The following is a 25,374-nucleotide window of genomic DNA, read 5'->3' as shown; positions in this document are numbered from 1 at the left end:
GCGTAGACATGCCGTGGCGGAATATCCCAGCCGTCGGCTTGTTTCCCCTGGTATTGGCAATGAATATTTCTCGCGTAAACGTTAACACTGAAAGATTGAGTAATGGTATAACGTCTATAGCTTTCGCCATCTATTTTTCAACAACAAAGCGCACAAATTTTTTTTGGCAAATAAAATAGATAAAAAATCGTTGTTTCTATTTCTTTGATAAACGGAAATCTGCCCCATGAACACGTAGTGCGCGGGCGAACGGACCGTTGTGTGAATCGGCCTTTTGTAGTGCAGTGGGTTGCCCACCGTGGCAGCTACGCCACCTGCTACTGACAGATGCCAATCACCAATTCCGCTCACACAAATGTTAAAGCATTAATAAGATAACAAAATATTCAGGAAGGCCTTTATTATACAGTGATGGTTACAAAGTGCGGCTCAACGGGTTAAATTAGTCATTTTCAAGCACAATCAGAGTAAAGTTCAAATACAGGGCAGATCTGTTCTGGATACTTGTTCTCCACCCAGTTCTTTGGTGTCTTGCTTGGCAATCAGAGGAGTTTGCGAAGCTCAGCAATGTCCTTGAGTAGCTTTTGTGTGTATTCAACATAGTTCACTGGAGCGACTGACATTACAGAAGTCTTCAAACGGCTCTCGTCCTGAAATCAAAATTAAAAAATAAGTTTAAAGTACGAAATGAAATCAATTGTGCAGATGACTTTGCAGAAAACCAGTGCTGTGTATTGTGTATAGCTTCAAGTGCAGAGCTAGGTTCTGCTCAGTACAACACATAAAAACTCATACCTTAGATCGCATAGTCGTAACTGACATAAAATCAATTCTGATTAAGGGGAGACCCGGGTCTTTAGGGCCACAAAATCCCGGAAAAATCATTTTTTTCAAATTTGTCATATTCAGATCCACTAGGTTCTTTACAGTATATATAATTATGAGAGAGATGAATGCCCAGCGTGCCTCTAAGTTTTGATCGTGTACTGATGGGGTCTCTAAGAAGTATGGCTTAGCATGGTGTTTCTGCATTCTGAGCTGAAGACATACTTGCACATTAATGAAAAAAAGAATACCGAAGCAGAGGGGGAAGTGCACATGATGCAATAGAACTTTCTGACTGGTTAGCTGGGATACGATCTTCGAACAAATGTTTCTTCCTGTGCTCACCATTTCAGTGCACGCTACTTACTGAACGCACATGGCAACTTTTGCAGGAACTTCGTGCCTATCTGAGCTATAGGTTTGGCCCATAGTGTACCCATGGCACTGCGAGCCTGCACCATGGACCAGCTGTGGTGGCTCAGTGGCTATGCTGTCTGGCTACTAATGAACATGTTCTGTGCGATGCCTGCACACGTTAAAGAATCCCAGGCAGTAGTATAAATCAATTCTCAGCCCTCCACTATGACGCCCCTCATTGCCAAAGTGTTGCTTCGGAATGATAAACCCCACATACCACCACCATTAGCACCACATTTCTGTGTGTCTTCCTCTGCTGACCTGATCTCTCCACCCAGTCTCAGACTTCGGACTTTTAAGTAAGACCTTTTACTCGCTCCACACTGTTAATGGCACCGTTCAGTTCAGCCATGTAGCGTACTAAGTTACCCACCTACCCAGGAGAACAAGTACCAGGATGGGCTCTTTGCCACTAAAAGGTGGTGCATGCTTGCCTCAGACATGTGGTGCAGTGTGGTGAACAGTCAGATTGGCACCAACCAAAGGCCTCTGGCTGAATACGGTACAAACCCGCGCATAATATGAGCTTTTTTCCAGATTTCAGCACGTCAAATTTCCACCCCGTGTTAGATAAGGATCGAAACAATTTTCAGCACTAATTTGCAGTTCCGGTCTCGTTATTATACAGCATGATCACCATCAGGCTTCTGGTGATAGGAGGCGCCATCTAGTGGTGGCATCGGTGGACTGTTTCGATTTTGACGCCATTTCACCAGCTGACCAACGCCCAAGCTAACGGAAGCACAACAATTGCACCTCACACGATGTTGGGACCAAGAAAGCAGTACGTAGCTGCTTTTTGAAAGGAAAGTAGTGATAGCTGCTGCAAGCATCACGTCGGACTGGAACTGAACCACTGAAATGCAGATGCTTAGGCCAGCATTCCCGAGGTGCTCAGCGGTCGTGCTTTCAAGAAATGCGAACGCACTCAATGGCACCACAGAAGAGTTTCTATGGAAAGAGCTCTCCAACAAAGGACTCTTAGAATACTGTACATCTGATGACAATCACTAAAGCCAAGGGCACTTCCTATGCTGAAGTCGCTCTGCGCATGCATGTGGTGCGAGACGCAAGCATGAGCGCGGCACCCCCCACCGTCCTGCACACGTGCTGGAGGCGGCACAATGATCTGAGGACTGCGCAGCTCCCATGAATGCCAAGGAAGCGAGCCAGCACCAGGCACGTGAAGAAGCGTGGCCCCTTTCAACGCCTGGTGCGGGGCGGCACTGCACGCTTAAGTGCAGTGTATACACCTTGCGGAGCAAAGTGAACGCAAAGCAGGATGAAACCTAGAGTTTTTAGTCCTGCTGGTCCATTATGCAATGTCGCAAGGCCCAAGAAAAGTATACACTTAACACATATATTAATGAACACTGTCAATAAAGAGGAAGCTGTAGACTGAATCACTAGAATAAGACACATAAAACAAAACAAACAGCTTAAATGCTAATGCAAGTACAATTCTGGCTACAGGTAGGAAAAGCAAGCATTAGTGATCAAGAACTGCAACTGCCATCCCTCACATTATAGACTTCCATCTTGGTGCGAAGTCTGAAGATGAAGGGCTTGAAGGGGACTTCATTTAGGATGTCTTCATATCTGCTGTCCTCCTGCAGTAGGAAAGAAAAAATAAAGACCAAGCATATTTCACCACAAGAACACTGTAGTCAAGAGATAAGAGGCCACGCAGGTACCAATAACAACAGTGGTGGATGTCTTTAGCACAGGAAACTTCGAAATGCTCCAATAATTGAACTAGAATTTGATCTTAAAAAAAGAAGGGTGGAGGAGGGGTGACTTCTGTCTGCAGCAAAGTGGCTGCTTCAAAGACTGAGTTGCAATCACATAAAACAATGCGGCCGCTCTTGCCTTTCGCTCTCCCTGACCACTAATGCTCACAGTTATAGTGAGCACAACAGAGACGCTTAGACTGAGGAAAACCTTTGGTAATGTGCTGAGCACATGAAGCCCATCAAAATAGCAAACAATAACATCCCACACCCTTGAACAGTCTGGCCACCTGTCATGTACTAGTATCTATTTTCTGAGACACCTTCCATAGTTTTCAAGCAAAATTTCACAAACACTGCTTTTGTTGCAAGCAAGCACTCTAAACATCTTCCCTTGTTAATGATGAACGATGCCTCCATGATTCCGGGGCACCTCACAAGAATCTCTCCTATTTCACCTAAATCCGCAAAGAGCGAGAAATTAAGAATATCATATTCTGTTTTTGCTGTTCTCAAGATTGCAAATGTTTTCCTTCATATCTCCTTGGCATATGCCTCCCGTAGCATCACGATACTTGCCAAGGCTGCGGTTGGTTGGTACTGTTACCATGACAACCCTGCTCCCACCACAGTCTTGAACGGCACACAGGTTAGTGCACGTACTCAATCTTCAGAAATGTCAGCTGCAGTGCGTAACATCATGGCAACATGTAGGGCCACCAAGCACAGCTGAGAAGTTCACAGTGGTGCAGTCTACCTCTTGTATGTGTTATCTAAACTTTTATGTGCGTCTCTCATAGCCTGAGTCGCTTTGGGACGTTAAACCCGATAAACCTAAACCTAAACTTTTATGCGAGAGCATGAGAAGCTCATGAGACCCTTTGGCGGCGTTTCCCTCTCACGTCACACATGATGCGTGGTCATGACAAGCATGTCTACCATGGCTTGACATGACTGAGCGCGTGTGACGTCACCAAACCTGCAGTGACGACTAGAAGTGATGTCACCGTACTGCAAGTGCTCCGACAATGCCTCGACGGGCTCTTTGTGCTATAGCAACACAGGCTGGTCATTGTCTGTACGTTTGCAGATTTTTAAATGTTAGCAGCTATGCACATGCTTCTCTCTGAGCTCAAGGGTCACTCACATTTAACTGCAACATGAGGCCACAGAGATCTGCACTACTGAGCACGGACACACACACACAAAAAACAACTGTCAGCTGGTTTCCTCCATGATGACATAAGCTACTTTTGAAAATGCAAATGCACACAGCACTTTTATTTTTCACTGGTGACAAGTCTTTTCATAACAGGGATAAAGGTACCTGTGACAAGCAGTGTTTTTTTTTTATGGTGCAGAAATCAAACACCTGCAGTCTGTCACAAATCAGAGCACCAAATTTTTCCAACGTGCAGCTTGTAATAAGCAATGGGGAAAAATATTGTATATCTACTGAGTACTAGTGGTATCTGCAAAGGTACACTGAAGAGGATTTTGAGTTCCATCTTTCTCTCGCGAGAATTTAATCTAGATGCTCCGAGAATTCCTAGAGTCTTCCTGTGTGGTTGAATTCTCCATTAAATCGAATTAAACATTCCGGGCCTGTGTCCCTTTTTTTTTTTAAACTCACCGCGTATGATAGTAGGAGGAGTCAACCAACACGGTTTGCCATGAAGAGAAGCATGTGTGGAGTGCCTTTCAGCCAATCACATGGCAGCTCGCTGCTTTGCCATCGGCGAAGTAATGCGCAAAATGGTTTTCAAAAATGTGCGGGTTGCTGCTCGGACTATGTTGAGCTGGATCAGATAGTAGGACACATCACCTCTGCGACAACAGATGAGGGGAAAACATAGTCCACTTGCTTTGGGCTTGTTACTTCGGTTGTATGTTCTCCGAACTACAAATATGTAGTAGTTTTATCCAACTAATATATACAGTGTGTCCAAAAAGCGTAATAGAAATTGCTCTGGGTGTCATCACGGACTAGAGTATTTTCATGGGCCATTGCAGGGTGATGAGGTTGAGTTTCGTGAAAGCAAATAGACCACCCATATTTTTATTTCCATGGGCTTACTTTGCGGCTGTGTTGTCTGCGACTGAAACTGTTTATTGACTGACCCCCCCCCCCCCCCTCAAGAAAAAAAAAATAAAAATGAGAACACCTTTATCCAGAACACTCCTTAGTGCACCTTTAAGTCATAGAAACTGGTCAAGGCTAAAGGTAAAGTGTATTTACAAGCTCACTGTACCTTGCTAGACTTCGAATACATCTCGCCCAAGTCCTCAGCTGATGCTCCAATCAGCTGCTCGGCCTCCTTGCCAAAACAGGTTACCCACTGGCCATCGCTGAAGTCTGTCAGATTTGCCTGCAGGCAGGCAAGAAAAGAACAGCAAAGTTTTGTTACCACAAGAACCTAGAGTCTTGCTAAGGCATATAGAAGACATAAAGATAGCAAAAAAAGTCAGCAATGCTGGGATCACTGCTCCGTACCTCCTACCACAGAAGAATGGAATATTGCTTTGGTAGCATATAATGCTTTTGCCAGGCCACAGATTTTGACATGACAGCACACCTGCACAGATGCTCACACCATGACATGCTAGTTTAAAACAGGTGCACCAACAGATGAGCCAAGCTTAACGCGGGTATCAAAAATATTACATCTTGTCACTTATTCAGACATACATCATGACATAGAGGAACAAAGAAGTGAGGACAGACATAAAGTTCAGTGTTTCCCATATTTCCATTCTATAAATTCAGTGTGCATCGTATGTGTTTCTTTACAAGCAGAATTTACAAACTATTTTTGAAATGCTTTTTTATACAAGTTAAGACATTATCCTTCTTCCAGCGGGCACTTTTTTACATAAAGACAGTTTCTCTTTTGGCGATAACTATTCCACCACTTCATTAATCCCAATATTTCCGGTTGTATTATCGCCAGTTGGTTGCTTGTGATATTTACATTGTGTTTCCTATCTGTTAGAATCCGGATTACAAGCACAGAATCTTGCCTTTTCTGTAGCCTTGTGAAATGCAGAGCAACACCTCAGGACTAAACATGCGGCCAACTCTTACAGTCTCGCTGATTCTCTTGGCTCATGACATCCACCGCAGGCTGAACACTGGTGTCGCGAAGTATACTTCCCCAGTGTTTTCACATGTGGCCTCAGTGGAGTCAGAAACGTAAGTCGAAAATCAGAGCTCAGTTCTTTATGGCACCCAACATTTTTCTTTTTTTCATATACCCTTGCATATCAAAAACTTATCAGTTTTTTTTTTTTTGCTTAACATCTGGCCCACTGAAGACAAATACTTAACAGCCTTCCCTAACAAATGGACACATACCGAGACGAGAAGCCTCCACTTGAAATCTGTGGTCTCCCGAGCACACTTTTCACACCGGTAGTAGCCATTTTGCAAGTCAACAACTTTCTTGTTGCAGTTCTCACTGGGACAGGCCTTGTAGAGGCAATTCTCCTTGCGGATGATCGACACACATGCCTTGACACTGTAGTAGTCTGGCTTGTCGCCCTGGCCCAGGTTCTCTGCCTTAGCCTGTGCTAAGGTCTTCCAGTTGGCATTGCCGCCTGCATGAATGACACAGGGAATGATCATTAGAGACCACTAGCTCCAGTACTTAAAGGTGCACTGAAGAGGATTCTGAACTTGTCTTTTTGCCGCGGGAACTCGATCTACACGTTCCTAGCATTCTTAGAAACCTCAACTTATTGCCCTGTATGGCCGATTTCCCGAATTAAATCGAATTAACGTCCGGCTCCCGCCATTTTTTTTTAAATTCTGCCTCGTACGATGGGCGGAGTCGACCAACGCATGAAGTTCCTTTCAGCCAGCTCCGTGGAGGCTTTGCTTTCGCTTTATTTTGTTTTTTTAGGTTTCCATGAATAAATAGTTTCATTCGCAGATAATATAGCCGCAAAATAAGCCCGCAGAAATAAACATACGCGCGGACTATTTGCTACTACGGACTACTATGTATTACTCCGCCGATGGCAGAGCGGCAAGCCGCCACGGGAGTGGGTGAAAGGCACTCCACGCGTTGGTCGACTCCACCCACCGTACGAGGCAGAATTAAAAAAAAAAGAGCGGGAGCCGGACGTTAATTCGATTTAATTAGGGAAATTGGCCACATAGGGCAATAAGTCACAGTTTCTAAGAATGCTAGGAACGTGTAGATCGAGTTCCCGCGGCAAAAAGACGAGTTCAGATTCCTCTTCAGTGCACCTTTCACTCAACAAGCCTAATGCACAGACTAGGAAGCCCAAACCGAACATGTCTAGTTAAACTAGCTACAGCAGACATGAAGCATTGAGAACAAGCCCTAGCACTGACATCAGCAGCTCACTAACCATTTATTTCAATCAGAAAAAAAAAACAAAAAAAAGCAAGCATGATGAAAAAAAGGGGGTCAGCAATATTCCAACATAGTTTCTCCTTCATCAAGTTTGTTTCTTAGAGAGCACCAACTTGTCACTGAATGAATATAATACTCCAAGCTGGAATGGAAAAAAACGAATGGCTAGAGACGAAGAAAATAAGCCAGAAGGGTCACACAGCATAGTGCCGCGAGAGACTAAAAAGGGAGTTTAAAAAAGAAAATATCTGCCAAGGTACTGACTACATTTTGACTTTAGATTTTGAACTTAATTTAAGCTTCAAATTTGAAACTAAAATCCAAACCACAGGCACAGGTGAAAAGACGACCAACACAGACGCCTTTCCTCAATGACCTCACTTACCCATGGGTCCACCGGAGCGAGTGGAAAGTGAATGCGTCTGCAGAAGTGCACCCTCTTTGCAGTACCAGCCGAGCAGCGCATGGGATTCTGGAATGTCTGGGTTTATCTGCAGCATGCTTGAGCTTATCAAGGAGAGGGACACCCCTGCAAAGGGACCACAATATGAAACAACACTGCCTTCTTGACAGCATCACATCAAATGCATCCATAGCAAGTCTCAGGACCTCCAGTGATGCTCCATCTGGAGAATTTCCCTCCCCTTTTTTAGGGAATTACAAGAGCAAAATATGGAGAAAAGGGAATCTTCATGTTGTTCCAAGTAATTTTAAGGGCCAAAATTTCTTCTCTCTCTTTTTCCAGACTGCTGCAGGAAAAAAAAAAAGACGCCAAAATTCTAGGGAATTCTAGGGTGAAGATAGGGAACTTTCAGTTAGGGCATGAAACATCACTGGGGACCTCCACCCAAAGAGAGAGAGAGAGAGAGATAGATTTTATTGTCTTACGTACTATATACATAGCATCTGAAGAGGTCCCAAAGTAAACACCACAACAGGACCGCTTATCAAAAATGCAAATACACCGAAACAAAAGCACCTGCACACAAAAACTAAACCTTTGGGTTAATAAACTAAAGTGATAAAAAGCTAGACTACAATCCTAGTTTGAATGTGAGTGAGTAACGGCATACTTTTGTAAAAAGGGCAACCAAGGCAGCCATAGAATTTTTCAGGTAGATGACATAGAAAAATGAAGTCTGCTACTGACTTCACGAATCAAAAGATTATACAAAGCATGTATAGCTACATTAAAGCAAGGAATAAGTAGGTAGAAACAGAGTGAATACTAACAAATAATAGGGCAAATAATACTAGGAGACTTGACTAGGTATCTCAAAAGATACCCAGTCAAATTGCAAACTCCTAAGGAAAAGAAAGGGAACCTCCTTTAGCTTCATGGGAAGCTATAGAATCTATCCCCACACAAGGCTGTGATCCCAGTAGCAATACCCCAGCATAGACGTCAGTTTCCTTGTCCTCTACAGACAACATGGAGAAAGGATACGACTGCAATAATGCCAAGCTTCAATCAAAACAGCACTGAAAAGCAGTAGAACTAGTCCTCTTGCTGAAGGACCAGGACACAATCCCACAGAGTCAGAGGTACTGGGCAACCATATTCATATAGAAAATGTCAGAGGTAAAGGCACAAAGCTAGCAAAACACAACAAGCTTACCACTGAAGTCTGACACACGTGCTCCTTTCACAGCCACAACAGGGTTGTCACTGCCATCAAACTTTTCTGCCTGTAGTTAAGAAATGGAAATACATAACAGTGGTTAGCATCTGAACTAAAGCGGCTTACGGTGTTATGGCTAAGCTAACCAAGCTTGCTATCTTGTTGGCTCAAAAAGGGAGTAAAGTTACACCACTGCAAGACGTAGAAAAGTTGATATGCCTGCACTTTAACTCTTAAGATACTATTGGTACTATTCCTCACAACGTGGTTGGGCATCCTGGCCTAAATCCCATGGCATATTACTGACAAAATTTGTACAAAACATGTCAAGCACCAAGACCAAGCTTGCGAATCAACATGGTTACAAAACATGGCAAACGGTTCTAGCAACGTGGTGTCAAGATTGGCACCAGCCAGAACCACCATATTTTATGTGCCAATGGGCGCAGAATGCAAAAAAGATACAGTGAACAGCCATTATCATCAGTCTGACTACACCCACTGCAGGGCAAGGGCCTCTCCCATATCTCTCCAGTTAACCCTGTCCTGTGCCAGCTGTGACACCCCATCCCCACGAACTTCTTATCATCCATCCATCTAACTTTCTGCCACCCCCTGCTATGTTTGCCTTCTCTTAGAATCCATTCCGTTACTTTTAAAGACCATCGGTTACCTTAACTTCGCATTACATGCCCTGCCCAAGCCTATTTCTTCCTCTTGATTTCGACTAGGATGTCATTAACCCGCATTTGTTCCCTGACCCACTCTGCCCATTTCCTGTCTCTTAATGTTACTTCTATCATTTTCCTTTCCATAGTTCGCTGAGCTGTCCTTAACTTGAGCTGAACCCTTTTTGTTGTCCTCCACATTTCTGCCCCCTTGGTGAGTATCGGTAAGATACAGCTGTTAAATACTTTTCTCTTGAGGGAGAGGTAAAAGAAAGGTAATAGAGAGTGCCAGGACATCATATGCCGTTATACTGGGCAGTGAGAACATGAAGTAATGCAACAACTTGAAGGAGACATTTTTGAAGAACACAAAGTCATCCAAAGCAATAGGTGGCATTCACAACCACTCACCTGGTCTCCCCAGAGGGTGAGAGACACCTCAGTGCCACTCCGGTCCACGAGGCTCACATCTCGCTTCTTGAGTTCCTGGTTCGTGTTGCGCCTCGTCACCGTCTGTACGTCCGCTGCCGACTTGCAGATTCCAATCACATCTGCAAGTATCCACAGCCAAACCAAGCACAAAATGAACTTCCAGAACAGGACAATTCCTATAGCAAACTATTTACATCAAAGCGCTCAACAAGAGTGGTAATCTCAGAGTCAAACATGTTTCAGCAGTGCAACTATCGATTTCCTGCTTGCACCATATTTTCCCTTTGTTTGCATTACTGACGCACACTTATCAAGTAAAAAGCGTTGGAAAGTTCACAGGAGTATTTGAATGAGTAAAATCACATAAATAAAAAGCAAAGAAAATGCTGGAGGCAATGCTGCTAATAACCACTGATAATTTACTTCTGAACATTATCCACGTGAGAGGACATCTGTACGAGGAGCATAGAAAAAAAAGGACACACCACATTCATTTCAAAATTCCATTTTGTTAACTTGCACACTAGTCTTATGTGTTACTACAAATAACCAGAGGATAATCTCAAGCCCTTCTTCAGCCCTATAATCCTATTTACCCATAATCACAATGCAAACAAACTTCTAAAACAAATTTCAAATATCTAAGAATGTCATGACTCAACGCCAACGCAGTTTTCCAATTCTATGATGTCCTGCCTCCTGTTTTCATTTTTTTGACAGTATAGAAGTACAGCCTGTGATCAACCTTACACAATAGCATTCAGTACAGTGACAAAAATTTACATAAAACAAAACTTCAAGTGAAATTCAAAAAGATCAAATTTGTAAATCCACACATGCAAACCTACAAGCCTCGAACCCTACCAAAAATATTTTACCCGCAGTGAAAGTATTTAGTTCCTTTCCTGAGCATTTTCTCCGTACTGGGCTCTTAAGCACCCATTGAGCCGTGTCACCAGCACTGGACCGAGCCAAGCCATAAGTAAATAAATAAATAAAAAAATAAAAACAAACAATGCCGCAACTGGTATTCGAACCAGCGATGCCACGAACAGATCAGCTTCAACTGGCCACTGCACAAGAGCACTAGACTCGCCAACATGCCGACGACCCAGCAAAGCAAAACAATGAGCCCACAGAGCCCGAGACACGGAAAGAGCTGCGCTATAAATTTGCATTAGAGAGAATCGTAGTCACCCTTGGAATTTTTTTTAATACTATAATCATCATCAACAGCCTGACTACACCCACTGCAGGGCAAAGGCCTCTCCCATGTCTCTCCAATTAACCCTGTCCTTCGCCAGTTGCGGCCACTGTATCCACGCAAATTTCTTAATCTCATCCGCCCACCTAACTTTCTGCCGTTCCTTGCTACATTTGCCTTCTCTTGGAATCCACTCCGTTACCTTTAAGGACCAGCGGTTATCTTGCCTTCACATTACATGCCCTGCCCAAGCCCATTTCTTCCTCTTGATTTTAACTAGGATGTCATTAACCCGCGTTTGTTCCCTCACCCACTCCGCCCTCTTCCGATCTCTTAACGTTACACCTATAATTTTTCTTTCCATAGCTCGCTGCGCTGTCCCTAATTTAAGCTGAACCCTCTTTGTTAGAAACGTTGCCAGGTTCAGTTTCCAATGGCGGCCGATCCGGAGCCAAAGATTTTTAGCACCCTCCGCTGCGTCGCAGGTCTGACCGCTGCCTTGGTCAGTTGCTCCGCAGCTGCTGGGGACTGAGGGCCGAAGGTTAATTGGTTTGTTCATAGAAGGTTGCGGCCAAGTACTACACCAAGGTGGCCAAATCCTGTTCTGGTGAGGAAGTGCACCGTCGGTTCTGGTCACCATGACACTATCTTCATGTGCCCACAGAGACGCCTCCAAGATGTGCCTTCTTAATTAAGTAGAACGCCACCGTTACATTCCCGAATGCAGTGTTTTCCCGGCTGCTACGTTTCCGTGAGCTGGTCCCATCCAAACTTTAATAGAAACCCATGCAATACAAACTCTGCTGTTGGGTCGCATATCTGGAACCTTACCCACATGCTATGTGTGAATGTCACTTCGCAATAGCGGTTAAACCCATGCCGCCATTTGGCAGCCCACGTATAATGCTTGTGGAACAGCAACAGCAGATTGGCCAAAGCGGAACTGTAGAGTAAAGCTGAGATCTGGGCGAGTTGGTATGCATTCATACAGGTGAACAGCGCATAAAGGCGGGACAACGACAAGACAAGCGCTCACTATCAACTGGGTTTATTGAAGGACAGAAGGGTATATATACGAAAACATAACACAAAGAAGTAAGAAGATAGTGTGAAAAGGGTCGTGAAAATCAAAAACAAAAACTATGTCACATGGGAAGGATTGCTGATGCATTCGTCACTTTGCCTGTGGATGAAATGCGCTTCCATTATTTCGCGCGTGAGTACAAGAAAACCGAAGTTCTGTTCCGCCATAAAGATAAGCTCACACACGAAATAATGGAAGCGCATTTCATCCACAGGCAAGGTGACGAATGCATCAGCAATCCTTCCGTGACGCTTAAAAACAAGGAATTGGCATACACCACTTCCCATGTGACATAGTTTTTGTTTTTGATTTTCACGACCCTTTTCACACTATCTTCTTACTTCTTTGTGTTATGTTTTCGTATATATACCCTTCCGTCTTTCAATAAACCCAGTTGATAGTCAGCGCTTATCTTGTCATTGTCCCGCCTTTATGCGCTGTTCACCAGTATGAACCGTAGAGTCCATCGTAGTCGGTGGCTCCTGAGTTGCGCCCACGCCAACGCCAAGCAGGCAGTGTGAATCTTGTTGCAGTTTTTGGTGCACTGCATCAGCGCTGCAGCAGGAGCGCGAACAACGCAACAAAACTATACCATGGGAAACACTGCGGGCGCAGCGCTGTACAAGATGCAGTTTAATGGGTAGGCTTCGAGGCATATTTCTGCCATCTGCATTTTCCTTGTCGCCTGCAGCTCAAAAAGCGCAATTTCATGACTGCAATAGAGGATTGCACAGGATTAAAGCGACCGCAGTGAAAACTGCGCAGAAGTGCACACGTGTGCCCGAACTTCGCCCCCTCCCTCCGTCTTTGCAGTTGCGTCCCTTCAGTCAACAGCGGCTTAGGCAGACCGAGAGCCATCACAGGGCGTTTAGACCTTTAGATGTTTAGCCACTAAGCCTAGCAGGTTCAAGAGAAGCATGGTGCCCTTACTAGAAGCAAAAATAAAAAGCAAATAACAATGTACTTTTTTTTTTTTTTAACAAGCACCTCCCGGTTACTAAGCTTTTCCCGGGAGGTACGCATTTCTTAGCGGGCCAGTGAAAAACGTAATCACGGGGCTATATTTTAATTGTGAAAACTGCATCACTGCATCACTAATGTTTAACTATGCATTCAGAGAAATATACACAGCCATAAAAAGAGTTACCACAGGCTAAGAAACTGATGGGGAGGAAGATACAACAATCTGAAACTTCTGTAATTTCTCATTACATTTTATGCAACGGAGAAAAAGACTGGGGATTATTTTTTGAGGATGACCTTCTGAAATGCATGACTACTAATACCATTCGGAGAAAAATTACCCGAGTTTCGGCAACAATACCATGAGATGTTTGCAAACAGCAAGCTGGCCAACTGTCACAAATGTGAACAATATGAAAGAAGTGGAATGCTCACCAATGACACTGTCCTTGCTGATTTCCTGCAGGCGCGATATGGGCACAAAGTTAAACTGCAGAGTCGGAATGTTTGGAGTGATATCATCACAAGGCGTGATGGTGGTCTCTGGAATGAACGACATCTCGAAGTCGTTCTTTATGGATGAAAATGAGTAGCCTTTTTTGACATTCTTGATAACAGCTCTGGAAATGTAGTACACCTGCAAATGTTTCGGGGCAATGTAAGCTGGCCGAGAAGTATGGCGGGCTGTGTAAATCTTGTACACCACAGTTTCTACACCCATGTGAGTTGACTTGATTGCAAGAAATATAGATAACCTCACTGTAGCTGCTTTTCCTATGACAAACTATATATCTAAACACACATAAAATGCAATGAACATAGTTTAACTCTTTCGTTACCAAGCCACAGTGCTTCGATCACCAGTGATCGAAAAATTCGAAGCGCTACGGCAGCGTGACCGCGGCCGCTACGGACTTGCTGAGTCATTCGGTTTGTGGTTCACACATTGAACTTAAATTTCCTGTTTAGTTAATATTTTTGCCAAAAAGCGTCAATTTTTGAGACGCACTTGAAGTTGGGGGTGTGGCGTCAGGCGCTCCAAACAAGCCATCATCATCGGGAATGGCGCTCGCTCGAAAAAACCCCGTTGCACTCAATTCTGCTGCGTTTGCACTACATATTTTTGATGTATCGATTAGCACGGACCCTGATGACGATGCTATACCATCTATTGTTTCAAAGCTCAAACTGCGCAACGAGAGCCCAGAACGCTCGCCTGTGAGTTCAGATTCCTGGTTCCGGTCTGTTTGTGCGAACCGAAGCTCCTCATTAAAGCCGTTACGGTGATGTGGCGCCATCTAATTTGTTCTTTGGAGACTACAGTTTCGATTTCTGCGTAGACTGCAGTTTTCCCATGACGCGCAAATTTTTGAAATGCCCTTGAAGCGGAGGGTATGGTAAGGACGCTCTGTGCATGGCGTCAGGCGCGCGGACGGCGCGCGCTCGGAAAAACCTTGCTGCACGCAATTCTACTGCGTCGACTGCAATTATTATCTATGCTACGAGTAGCAGAGTCTCTGGTGACAATGTTGCATTGTTGGATTTTGGTTCAGATGCTGTAACTGTGCAAACCGATCCCGGAACGTTGGCCTGATAGCTTCGCTTTCTTTTTCCCGTCCGCTTGTGCGGGCGCATCTGGTTTGTTGTTCAGAAGGTTAGTTCCATTTTCGGCCTGGTTCGTTATTTCCCCACCAGTCGTGCATTTTTGAAGTGCCCTTGGAGCACAGGCTTATTGCGACATAACACGCGGTAAGGATGGCGTCGCGTCGAGTTCGGGCACTTCGCGCGCTTGGAAGAGTCTCGCCGCATGTGATTCTTCAGCTTCTGCAGCTGATTTTCAAGATGCTCCGAGCTGCAGCGACTCGGACGAAGATGTTGTAACGTCGGATTTCGATTCTGCAGCTACATCGCAGCTATACTTATCGCATACCTACTATATATCGCTATATCGCACCTATACTTTGTTGTGTTTTATATTTTTTTCACAATTTTTTTCGTAAATTAAATAAGTTTCGATTTGTATTTTTTAAACCATGCTTACCAAGCTTTCGTTTGGCACATAACATTACTCTTCCAATTTTTTTTTTTTGTTGGACTGTAAAAATTATATCAAGGGCACTCTCAAATGAGCCTTTTCAAGAGGCATAAAGAAAAAAAATTCTAGCTCGAAAACTATTCAAGTTATAATTTTAAAACTTTAATGCCATGTTTTAGAAAGAATTTTGATTGTTTTGTAATTTCTAGAATTTTTTTAGTACAAATGTTGTGAAAGTTATTGTCATATAAACACAAAAATTTTGTTCTTTTTTATTTTTGTTGTGTTTACTGATTTTTTTCACAGCATTTCAAGATTTCAAGGTAGAATATGTATTCAAATAAATTTCATTATAAAGCGCATTCTACCTCAATCATTGTTATCCATTTTATATACTTTTATCTATCACACTATTTCTAAAAAAAATTTTTGTCCGAGACATAAAAAATGGTCCTTTTCCCGTGGTAACGAAAGAGTTAAGGACCCCAAATCCTGTCATCTGGAAGCATACTGACGATACATAGTGTCCTAAGCATGGCAGCTTCCAAGAATACAACTTGAAAAAAAAAACTCCACTAGCTTGGAGTTACAAACAAGAAGAAAGATTTTCTGGTCACGCCTCATAAAATTCTACACTTCTGCAGAAAATGAATGGGCTGTTTCTTCCAGACAAGCTTTATCTCCAAAAATCAACACTATGAATAAAACGCTTCTCTGAGAAACAAACGTCAGCTTCACTTCCCCGCAGCTGAGCAAACACGCATGTTTACATGAGGCAGTTCAACTCACCTTGTTTACTTCAACAATGTCGTAAAGGCGATCACACTCAGCGTTAAACGCCGTGGCACGTATCTCTCCACTCTCATCCAGGAGGTCCAATGAAAACAGTTTCCCTTCCCCCTTGGAGTTGCTCCATGTTCGAATGTTGGACTTATTTGTGATACGTGCTCTGATGGTCCATCTGCAAGATGCGAAAGAGAGCAAGAAAAAAACATTTTTTAGCAGTACAAAACAAGTCACCTCACCGACCAATGTTGAGACCATTTTTCCAGAACAGTGCAACCTTACCTACGATTAGTAATGTGTCCTTAACCTCCACATGTAACTCAAGGTCAGATAGGCTACCCTAAAAGCAACAGAACAAGCTTCCTGCATGCATGCCCATGGCTGAGAATTAAGTATGCATGGTGTGCTTTGATATGAGCATCTAGGCTCCTTTTGTCGCAATGCAATAAAAAAATGTAGTTTTGAACAACTCAGTCTTAACAACATTGAAAATGATGTTATAATGAGGAGATATGAAAAAAAAAAAGGCAGAATGTGAACTATAAGAATCAATTTAGGCCTGTTATACAATATTTAATATGAATCTGAAAGCTTCAACAGAGTACTGTATGTATGTTTTTGCATCTTAAATGAATGCAGAGGGAAAAAAAGTGATAAAGCTAACCCAAACAGCAGTTTACCTTTTTTCACATGCACCAGGGTCTCGGTACAATCATTAGATCTCTTAGCAAAAATTGGAGGGGACACTTAAGCTCCGCCTTAAGGGTATGACACGACTTCATTAGTAGGTTAATGCCCATATATGCGGACTTAAGTCATTCTAGACTTTACATTCATAGATCCCTAGGAGTCCTCATACCACTCATAACCCCACCATAAGGGAAGGAATAAAGGAAGAAGTGAAAGAAAGAAAGAAAGAAAGAAAGAAAGAAAGAAAGAAAGAAAGAAAGAAAGAAAGAAAGAAAGAAAGAAAGAAAGAAAGAAAGAAAGAAAGAAAGAAAGAAAGAAAGAAAGAAAGAAAGAAAGAAAGAAAGAAAGAAAGAAAGAAAGAAAGAAAGAAAGAAAGAAAGAAAGAAAGAAAGAAAGAAAGGTGCAGCAGTCACATGGGGCTCTTTAACGTGCACTGCCATCACACAGCCTTTTGCCATTCGCCTCCGTTTTTTTCTTTCATTCCCTTATCAATGATGAGTTCAGTACTGAGGACAGCCCTTCATAAGATACTCTGGACTGCTGATAGTCATTATCAAGCTTTGTCTCCTTGGTTGCACTAGTTCTGCTTCTGCTTCCTCAGCAAACTTTCCTTGATAATGGCTGTATAAACTTTTGACAGCCTTAATCAACTCTGGCTTCAGTAGAACTGCAGGTACACTGACTACAACTCTTGGAAAATAACCGAATGGAGCACAAACCATTTATACCTTCTGGGCACAGGCTACCACAATCATAGATCATGCGACGATTTTCAGTAAAGCCCCTTTCAATATCAGCATTGCCGTGCACCAGAGGAAGCTTTGACGAACACTGTTACCAAAGGGTACCTGGAGACCAATGCAATTCAGGGGAATCCCCCCATGGCGGAGAAACAGTGCCTCAAAAAATGGCTTTCCTGTGGCTCGTCATCATAGAATGGCTGCCTTTGAGCCTTTAACAGCGGACTGCAGTTGCTACCGCCATTATCGTGGGAAGATTTCAAGCGCCCATTCTCCTTCAAGTGGGCTGAGGAAAAAATTATCAGATAATGCCAATCCAAAGATAAGCACGAAGCCCTGCCGGACCATCACTGCATTGGCTGTATGTTTTTGGAGGCCTCGTCATAAAACCAAAACTTTACCCAGTTGTTCAAACACGCGGCGAATCGTGCTTCCCGAAAGTCGGTGGCCACTCTTGACACATTCAAACAAATCGTCGTTTTAACGTGCGAAGCTGTCAGAAAATTTCACTGCAATACGCGAGTTTAACGTCGTGAAAAAGTGCGTCAGGTATCGATACCAAGGAAAGCAATTAAGAGCACTTTTTCAGGTAAAAGCGGACTACTACTGCCTTTTAGCATGCATTATCAGCGGCACTGCAGATGCTGAGCATGTCTGCCAAACTTCAATAGAATGAAATGAAGGCCTCTACATCTCGCATGTTTTTTTCTATCGCGTTTCCTTAAGACAATGTGTTGAACTCGTGTTCGAGGCGCAAGCGTGCAGTCTTCGGTGACGAGTTTCTTACTTCTCTGACATGTAACGCACTGTGCCAGTTGCCTTAGTTAAACATCAGCAGATCAGAGCTTCCATTGGTCAACCAATATAGTATTCTAACTTTTGTCTATTTGTTCCTTTTTCCATATCCTGAAGTTGGCCGACCTGCATGACCCATCAGCCAATATGAGAGTAAATATGGGATAGTGTGCCCTTGTTGCTGCAGAATGTTAGATTATAACTCGAGGGCGACTTTTTACTTTTATTTTAGGCAAAAAAGCTTGTGGTACACTTGGATAAATAGAGCAGTTTCAGAACTTTCCTTTGAGCTTGAAGGCACACCTCATTCAAGTGGCTGCACATGTGCAAGTGCCGAATCAATACTTGGTTTGCACTGGCATGCACTGTTTTCGGTTCCGGCCAAGCATCGCTCTTTTAGGGAAATGGGCCACTATGTTGACCAATATTACGCGACAGCATAAGGAGCTCATTCGAGCATTTGGAGGCGTCACATCTTGGTCAATGCCAAGCGTCAAGCCAACATGACCACACATGGTCAGTATGTATGATGAAGTGTCTGACTAAGCTTGACACATGATGCGTAGTCATGACAAGCATGTCATATTATGCGCCGCCATATACCATGGGATGTTACCAAACTGGAACTGACATCACCAAACTGCAAGTGGCGACAAACGTCTCAACGAGCTCCTTATGCTATCACAACTCGGGCCGGACATTGTCTAGACGTCCGCTAAACTTTTTTGTGGCATAGCCTCGCCTTGATGCAGGTCTGGCACAAGTTGTCACTAAAAACCCTTTTTGGCACTAGTCGGAGCAGCAACCTGTTTGTGGTACAGTTTGGCGAAATTGGAGCAGTACTTTCATCACTTTTTTTTTAGATGCAGCACCTGTCCCGACATGAGTTTGGCCCACTGTGGCCACGGCCCGAGTGCCTTCCACATGCGTTGCTGCACACAAACATTGCCCGACCATGTTATCAGCCAAGCAGTATGAGCCTGTACTGGCGCCTGTCAAATTGTTTTCATGTGCCCTCTTTGCCCCTGTTTTTTTTTGCACCATTATCAGAATCGACTCAAGTTATTAGCCAGGCCAAGAAGCAAAAAGGGTGCATCTCGCCACATATTGCTATGTCAGCACTGAGTGTCCCGAGATCACACAGCGCTTATTTCAAGCCCTACCGTAGTTGCTCACATACTATTAATTTTTGTTTTCCTTTGAAGAAGTTAGCGACAGCCAATGCATGCTTTTATTTTCTGATAAGGAGTATCACAGGCTGTTTAATATGCATTCAAGATTTTCTGTGCAACCATTGTTGCTGCAGCAAGGCACAGCCAGCAACATGGCAACTCCTCTCCTCTGAGCGACAAATGGAACCCCAGCACATGTTCAATGTCTCACTGATAGCACTGGTGGCTCTCAGAAGATGGGGTTAAGGGACCACAGACCATGCACTTGTGCACTGTCATCAATAGACAGTGGTCTCCACACAAGTGTTTTGCAATTCAGTCCCATCACTTTGCGGCTACCATGAATGCAAAAAGTGGTCAGCAGTGTACTGCTCTAGCCACTGTGCTGTTACGAAGCCGGGTAACTCGGGTAGCCTCCGAAACAGCTTGTGCACAGGCTAACTACAGGCGAACATAAAACACAGCCACGCTTGCAGTACTAAACAAGTGTGTTGGCTCGTGACAGCATTACAAAAGCCACAAGCAAGTTTTGGTTTGGTTTGGTTTATGCGGTTTAACGTCTCAAAGCGACTCAGGATATGAGAGACGCCCTAGTGAAGGGCTCCAGAAATTTCGACCACCTGGGGTTCTTTAATGTGCAGTGACATCGCATAGTACATGGGCCTTTAGAATTTCGCCTCCATCAAAATTCGACCGCGGCGGCCAAGATCAACCCGCGTCTTTTGGGTCAGCAGCCAAGCACCATAACCTCTGAGCCACGGTGGCAGCACAAGCAAGTTTTACATTACTGAGCTTGACTCTTTCAAACAACCTACTGGATGAACCTTTGTGCACTATGTTCTACAAGGGCAGATAGGAAGTTACCTGTTCTGATATGGAGTCAGGCTGGCAATAGGGACAACCACAACGTCACTGGTAGAAGCTGGATATGCTGCACGTCCATAGGATGGCGCTGTTGATGCTGAAAACAAATTAATATATTTTTAGATGCTACTATCCTTTGCAATACACCTTGAAACGATGAAGTTATAAGCATTCAGAAAATAGACTATTGACAACTAACAAAGTGTCTCTGAACTGAGTGTACAAAAAACTGTCAAGAAGGCACAAAATTAAAAAGCAAGGACAAGTACCAAGTTCCTTTACTTACACTGATCATGGCCTCCATTTTGCTGAAACTGCGGTCTGTTGGCTCCAACATCTGCAAAGTTTAAAAAGCTTTAACACAACTTTAGCGGCTCAGAAACTAGGCATTTTTATAGACTGCTTTTGTATACAATGTCCAAAGCTCTCAGTATCAGTGATTCACACATAAATGCTGATAAAATTAGAATCAAGAACTGAAACGAGTAAGAGAATATAGAGTGAGCTTGTAAAGGACAACCTCTCGATCTCCACTAATGTACCGCGGGGGAGAACATAATGTAGTTTGAGGCATAATAAATGAATAATAAAATAAGCCTCTCCCGCACCACTACTGTATCGCGGGTTCAAGCCAATCAAAACAAATGAATTGGCCCGTAGGCAATTGTAATTTCACCACCCAAAGGTGGAAAGAAATCAATAAGGGAGTACTACTATAGCGACCCACAGCCGGGAGAGCGGGCCCGGGGAGGCTCCCCTGATCTTCCCATGGGAAGTTGCGGAAAGGGAAATGGGACATGGGAGGGGAATGGGGACAGTGAGTTTTTAGCTCTGATCCTTCAATGACTCGACTCCATTACTGGCCTGCTTGACCAGGACAGGGAGAGCGTCGAGTTTGCCCAATGGTGCGGCCCCGCTCACGGGATGCCCGACCACCCACCATACGCAACGGGCTCCGACCGCCGAAGACAGGAAAACCTAACACGGGGTCAGCAGCTACTCAAGGGCCCCTCCACGACTGGGTTTGTTTCCAACATGCCGGCTACCAACCGACGAGGGTTTAGCCCAAATTGACTTCAGGACTAAAAAGACAGGAAAAATAAAAAGTACATTATTATAGCCTACATATGCAGCAACTTAGATTTGCAGCCATTAGACACCAATGACTAGTTCCTTTTACCAAAACTTCTAGTTCCAAAACTAGTTCCTCTCTTTGGAGACGTGATGGATGCCACTCTCCAGCAGCACCAGTCAACAGAACAGTGCCACAATGAAACTATTGCAAACAAAAAAATTATGGGGGCACCAAAGAGAGAGAGAGAGAGAGAGGTGCAAATGCGAGAGCATTTAATTGTCGCCGGGTTGTTGTCAAGCGCTTGGGGGGCGAACGTTGCTTCACTGCAGCAGCTCTCTTCACACATTTCACTGCGTAGCAATGGACTCGTACTTTATCGGCAGTCAACTGCCGCCTCCAGCCACACTTTGCTCTCTCTCCTGATGATGTAGATGTAAGCAATTTAACTTCGGACAATGAAAACTTCATAGTGCCATAACCTCCCTTTCCAAAAGCTGAATCCCTTTTGCGTAATCTCTGGCCGTGTTTACATGAATATGCCAGTGGCGCATGCATCGTATTGCCTAGCGTGTCTCATGGAGACAACATGCCACTGTTTACATGTACCACATGAAGTCAGGTGGGATGATGGCCTCTTGCCCAGCTCCCATCTTGAGCATGGTCTGCTTTGTTATGTAACTGAAGGGATATTGTATAGCAACCCCAGGGAACAGGAACGGCATCCCCAAACCTGTTTCCATTCATCGCGTCGACTTGCCCTTCTTGGAAGGGGACAGTCGGATTACACAGTGCGATGATGAACTCTTCCCTTTCTTGCCTGGGTGGCAGTGGTGACACTCCACCCCTCCAGGAGGGGTGACGACTCCATTCGCGTGCCGCATTTCTGCCACGGCTTTTGATGACGGCAGGGTTTTCACACAATGAACCAAACAATGCTTTTGCATTAAATCGGCAAACTCAGCTTCACTGCATATTACGGCAGAAAAGCAGATAACTATGCAGCAGTAAATCAACACATAACAAGACAGAAATAGAAGCATTTACTGCATGAGAAGGTGACAAGCCTAACCACTATTTGTGCCAAGACAATGAAGGCTCCAATTACCAGACTCTTAAAGGGACACTGACGACAGACTGAAGTTGTTTGTATCGACAAATAACCACGTTCTAAAGACAAGGAGGTTTCGTTCCCTATCTTTTTTTTTTTCCGGTTCCAGAACTTTCAGGCTAAGCTGCATCATTATTCATTTAGAAACAGAGATTATGAAGTCCTTTTTGTTACTGACGTCACGGGTTTGAATTCAGTGGCGGGAAAAGTAAACGTTCCATCTTCACATTCAATTAGTAATAAAATGTTTTTTTTGCTGCAAAACAAAGATCGACATAGCCACAAAGAGCAAAGCAATCAATTTTCACTGACAACAAAGACTGCATGGTGTTCTCCTCGATGTCCCTTAAATGCCACATAAAACACACGACCGTAAAGCTTGGCTCTGGGGGGTTTACCTGCAGATCCTGCAGATGGTGCCCCTGTGGAGTTTGGTATCACAGGGTTACCGAGCCTGCAGTTCACAGTGGAGCCCTTGGCTATTACGGTCAGGTCCAACACAATCAGGACTTTCCTGAAAGCAAGAGTGAACAACAAACAAGGTCTCTTAATAAACCATTTTTTTTTTCTCAACAATGTCACTGTTCAAGCACTCACTCTGCAATTAAAAAAAGACAGACAAGGCAATGAACAGAACGAAGAGATGCACACACAAGTGCTGACCAGCAACTACCCATTATCACTACATGAACAGGCTACTCAAAATAGCTATATGGTGCAACAAAACACACGGAAAAGAATGCAAGATTAATAAGTAAGGAAGTATGCAATCTAAGAAAGCATTCTCAGTGAAAGTTTGACCTGTTGACAGAAAGAAACATTCCCTTATCTGATAAAAAGCACAGAAGGCATGATAGCACACTCTTCTTCGTTAAATATTAGGTTAACTGCCTCGATTACTCCCCCAATCAGTTGATTTCCATTTCCGCTGATGGCATCAAAGTGCTCAAAACCTGATGACAGAGACTTGAAAAAATCATTTCTCTCTTAAGCTTGAAACGTTAAATTAACCCCTATGACGACAAGTATGTGAATGGTGGCCAAAGCATCAGGCTGCCAGAATATCCATTAGGCTGCAGCAAGCTCATCCCTTCCAGCGCGGCTCACAACCAAATGATGGCCCATACCATCGTCATAATCTGCTAAGCATGGTCTCACACTACTGCTGCACTTAACCTGTGAATTTCACTGCTTTCATTACTTTAAATGTAAACGTCATAAGCATAATATTGTTGCTGATTCACTGCAAGATGGATTGCATATGAAAGGTTATTACGGCCACCAAAAAATATCAAGATTGAAGATATGAAAAGACAACAAAGATTATCTAAGGAGGGTCTGTAATGACATATTCCTTTCAACTTTTTCCAGTTTAATCAGTTTGAGCTAGTAACACTAAACGTTAATTAAAAAGTGCTGATGCAAAGCATTTCGTCTTTCAGCAGAGATAGTGAAATGAGCAATGATATTCAAGCTCTATGCTTTCTGCATGCAATATGTAATCACTGTTACTGTAACCTAACGTGAACATTTTTGCAGCCATATGCTGCATTATTTCAGATTCTACAAGTGCCCAATTGGAAAATAGCACTCCATATCCCTCCTGCAAGACAAAGGAACCTGACTAATGAATAAAAATTAAATCAGGCTAATTGTAACAGCCATACAACAGCGACCACGGAATACATGACAGCAGTCAGCTCCTTTAGTACACTGCCACTTGTGAAAGATCGACAATGTGATGTGACGACAATGTGAGGTGACCAATTAACGACTGATATTACGAATTTTCAATTTTTAGATTTCCTAGAACCGTACAGATTAGAAAAAAATCCGTGTGAATGCAAATACTTACTTGTCAGGACTCACAACGTTGCACATATACTTGTCCAGCTGTACCACAGCAAATTTGTCAATTTCGTTGTTGGTGATCATGCCGTTGAGCTGGGTACCAAGCATGGCATCTGTAAACAAACCCGGAGCAAATTAACATTTCGTTTCGAGTAATGTGCGTAAGCTACCGCATAAAAAAAAAGAATGCTTGAAAATTCAGTGCAGCTTACATGTGTGACACTGTACCCCATCGGATAGCAGAAGTCTGTACCTGTCAGCTGTGTTACTGCTTATGGGCTTGAAATTCTGCAAATAATAAAAAGCTATCAACTGTGATGTGGTTGCAGTTTGCAGCGTTAGTAAACAGCGCGCGACAAATAACGGTTACAGGCACACAGAAACAAAAAAGATCGAGGAGGTACTAACCAAAACCTGCAACACGGGCTTCTCAACTTGCTGATTGTTGAGAATACGCTGAAAAATCAAGACAAGGGGCGGACAATGTTAGAGCGATTCACAAGAGAGAGTCCGCTTTGCATGAAGATGCTTCGATGCCTCACCTCAACCGCTCCGGCTGTCAAGCGGTTCTCCATGGCTCTTTTCGGCCGCGTTTGTCGAAAACCTCTCAAATGAGTAACAAACAGACGCGTGAAACAAGCGCACGAACGGTTTACGTTATTCAAGAGCGTGCTCAGACAGGACCAAGGCCATTTGCCAGAAGCGCGCCAAATGCGCTGCTATCGTTGGTTCCGCTAGTTTCGGTTCAACGGCGCTACCGTCGCCACTGGCACTCGCCGTCTCTTGCGGTTTTTCCGAAACACCAAAAAAGTTGTTTCGCCCACACCCTTATTTCTTTATTACTACAGAATGTAGCACGAAGGATTTCTGTTCTAAAATACTCCTTTATTTGTCTCGATTGCCGTGAAACGGAGCGCTAGGTGCAAGATAG

General features: G+C 43.7%; 1 protein-coding gene across 1 annotated transcript; it reads right to left on the bottom strand.

The window, feature by feature from the left end:
* Positions 1-383: 383 nt before the first annotated feature.
* Positions 384-25,184, bottom strand: LOC149364464 (replication protein A 70 kDa DNA-binding subunit-like). The gene is made up of 16 exons (XM_089574411.1): positions 24,986-25,184; positions 24,852-24,899; positions 24,656-24,731; positions 24,448-24,556; positions 22,991-23,106; positions 20,696-20,746; positions 20,410-20,506; positions 16,152-16,323; positions 13,763-13,964; positions 10,056-10,195; positions 8,974-9,043; positions 7,740-7,883; positions 6,328-6,569; positions 5,225-5,341; positions 2,766-2,852; positions 384-650 (listed from the first exon to the last, which is right to left on the bottom strand). Exons 1-16 carry the CDS (start codon positions 25,016-25,018, stop codon positions 543-545), a joined length of 1,812 nt encoding a protein of 603 aa, XP_089430537.1. The 5' UTR covers positions 25,019-25,184; the 3' UTR covers positions 384-542.
* Between the last annotated feature and the right edge of the window lie 190 nt (positions 25,185-25,374).

The sequence above is a fragment of the Amblyomma mixtum genome, chromosome 2 (genome assembly GCF_055824585.1).
Source record: "Amblyomma mixtum isolate Tamu chromosome 2, ASM5582458v1, whole genome shotgun sequence".
In the NCBI taxonomy this organism is placed as follows: domain Eukaryota; kingdom Metazoa; phylum Arthropoda; class Arachnida; order Ixodida; family Ixodidae; genus Amblyomma; species Amblyomma mixtum.
Note: the sequence above shows the minus strand (reverse complement) of the source record. Positions and strands in the feature narration are given on the sequence as shown.

What these genes read in the sequence shown, in the direction of transcription:
- LOC149364464 (XM_089574411.1), bottom strand. Translation starts at nt 25,018, where the DNA reads ATGGAGAACCGCTTGACAGCCGGAGCGGTTGAG. An exon ending in TCACCCTCTGGGGAGACCAG is followed by an intron (nt 9,044 to 10,055) that starts GTGAGTGGTTGT and finishes TCTTAACTACAG; the next exon opens with GCAGAAAAGTTTGATGGCAG. An exon ending in AGTGGAGGCTTCTCGTCTCG is followed by an intron (nt 5,342 to 6,327) that starts GTATGTGTCCAT and finishes GCCTGCCTGCAG; the next exon opens with GCAAATCTGACAGACTTCAG.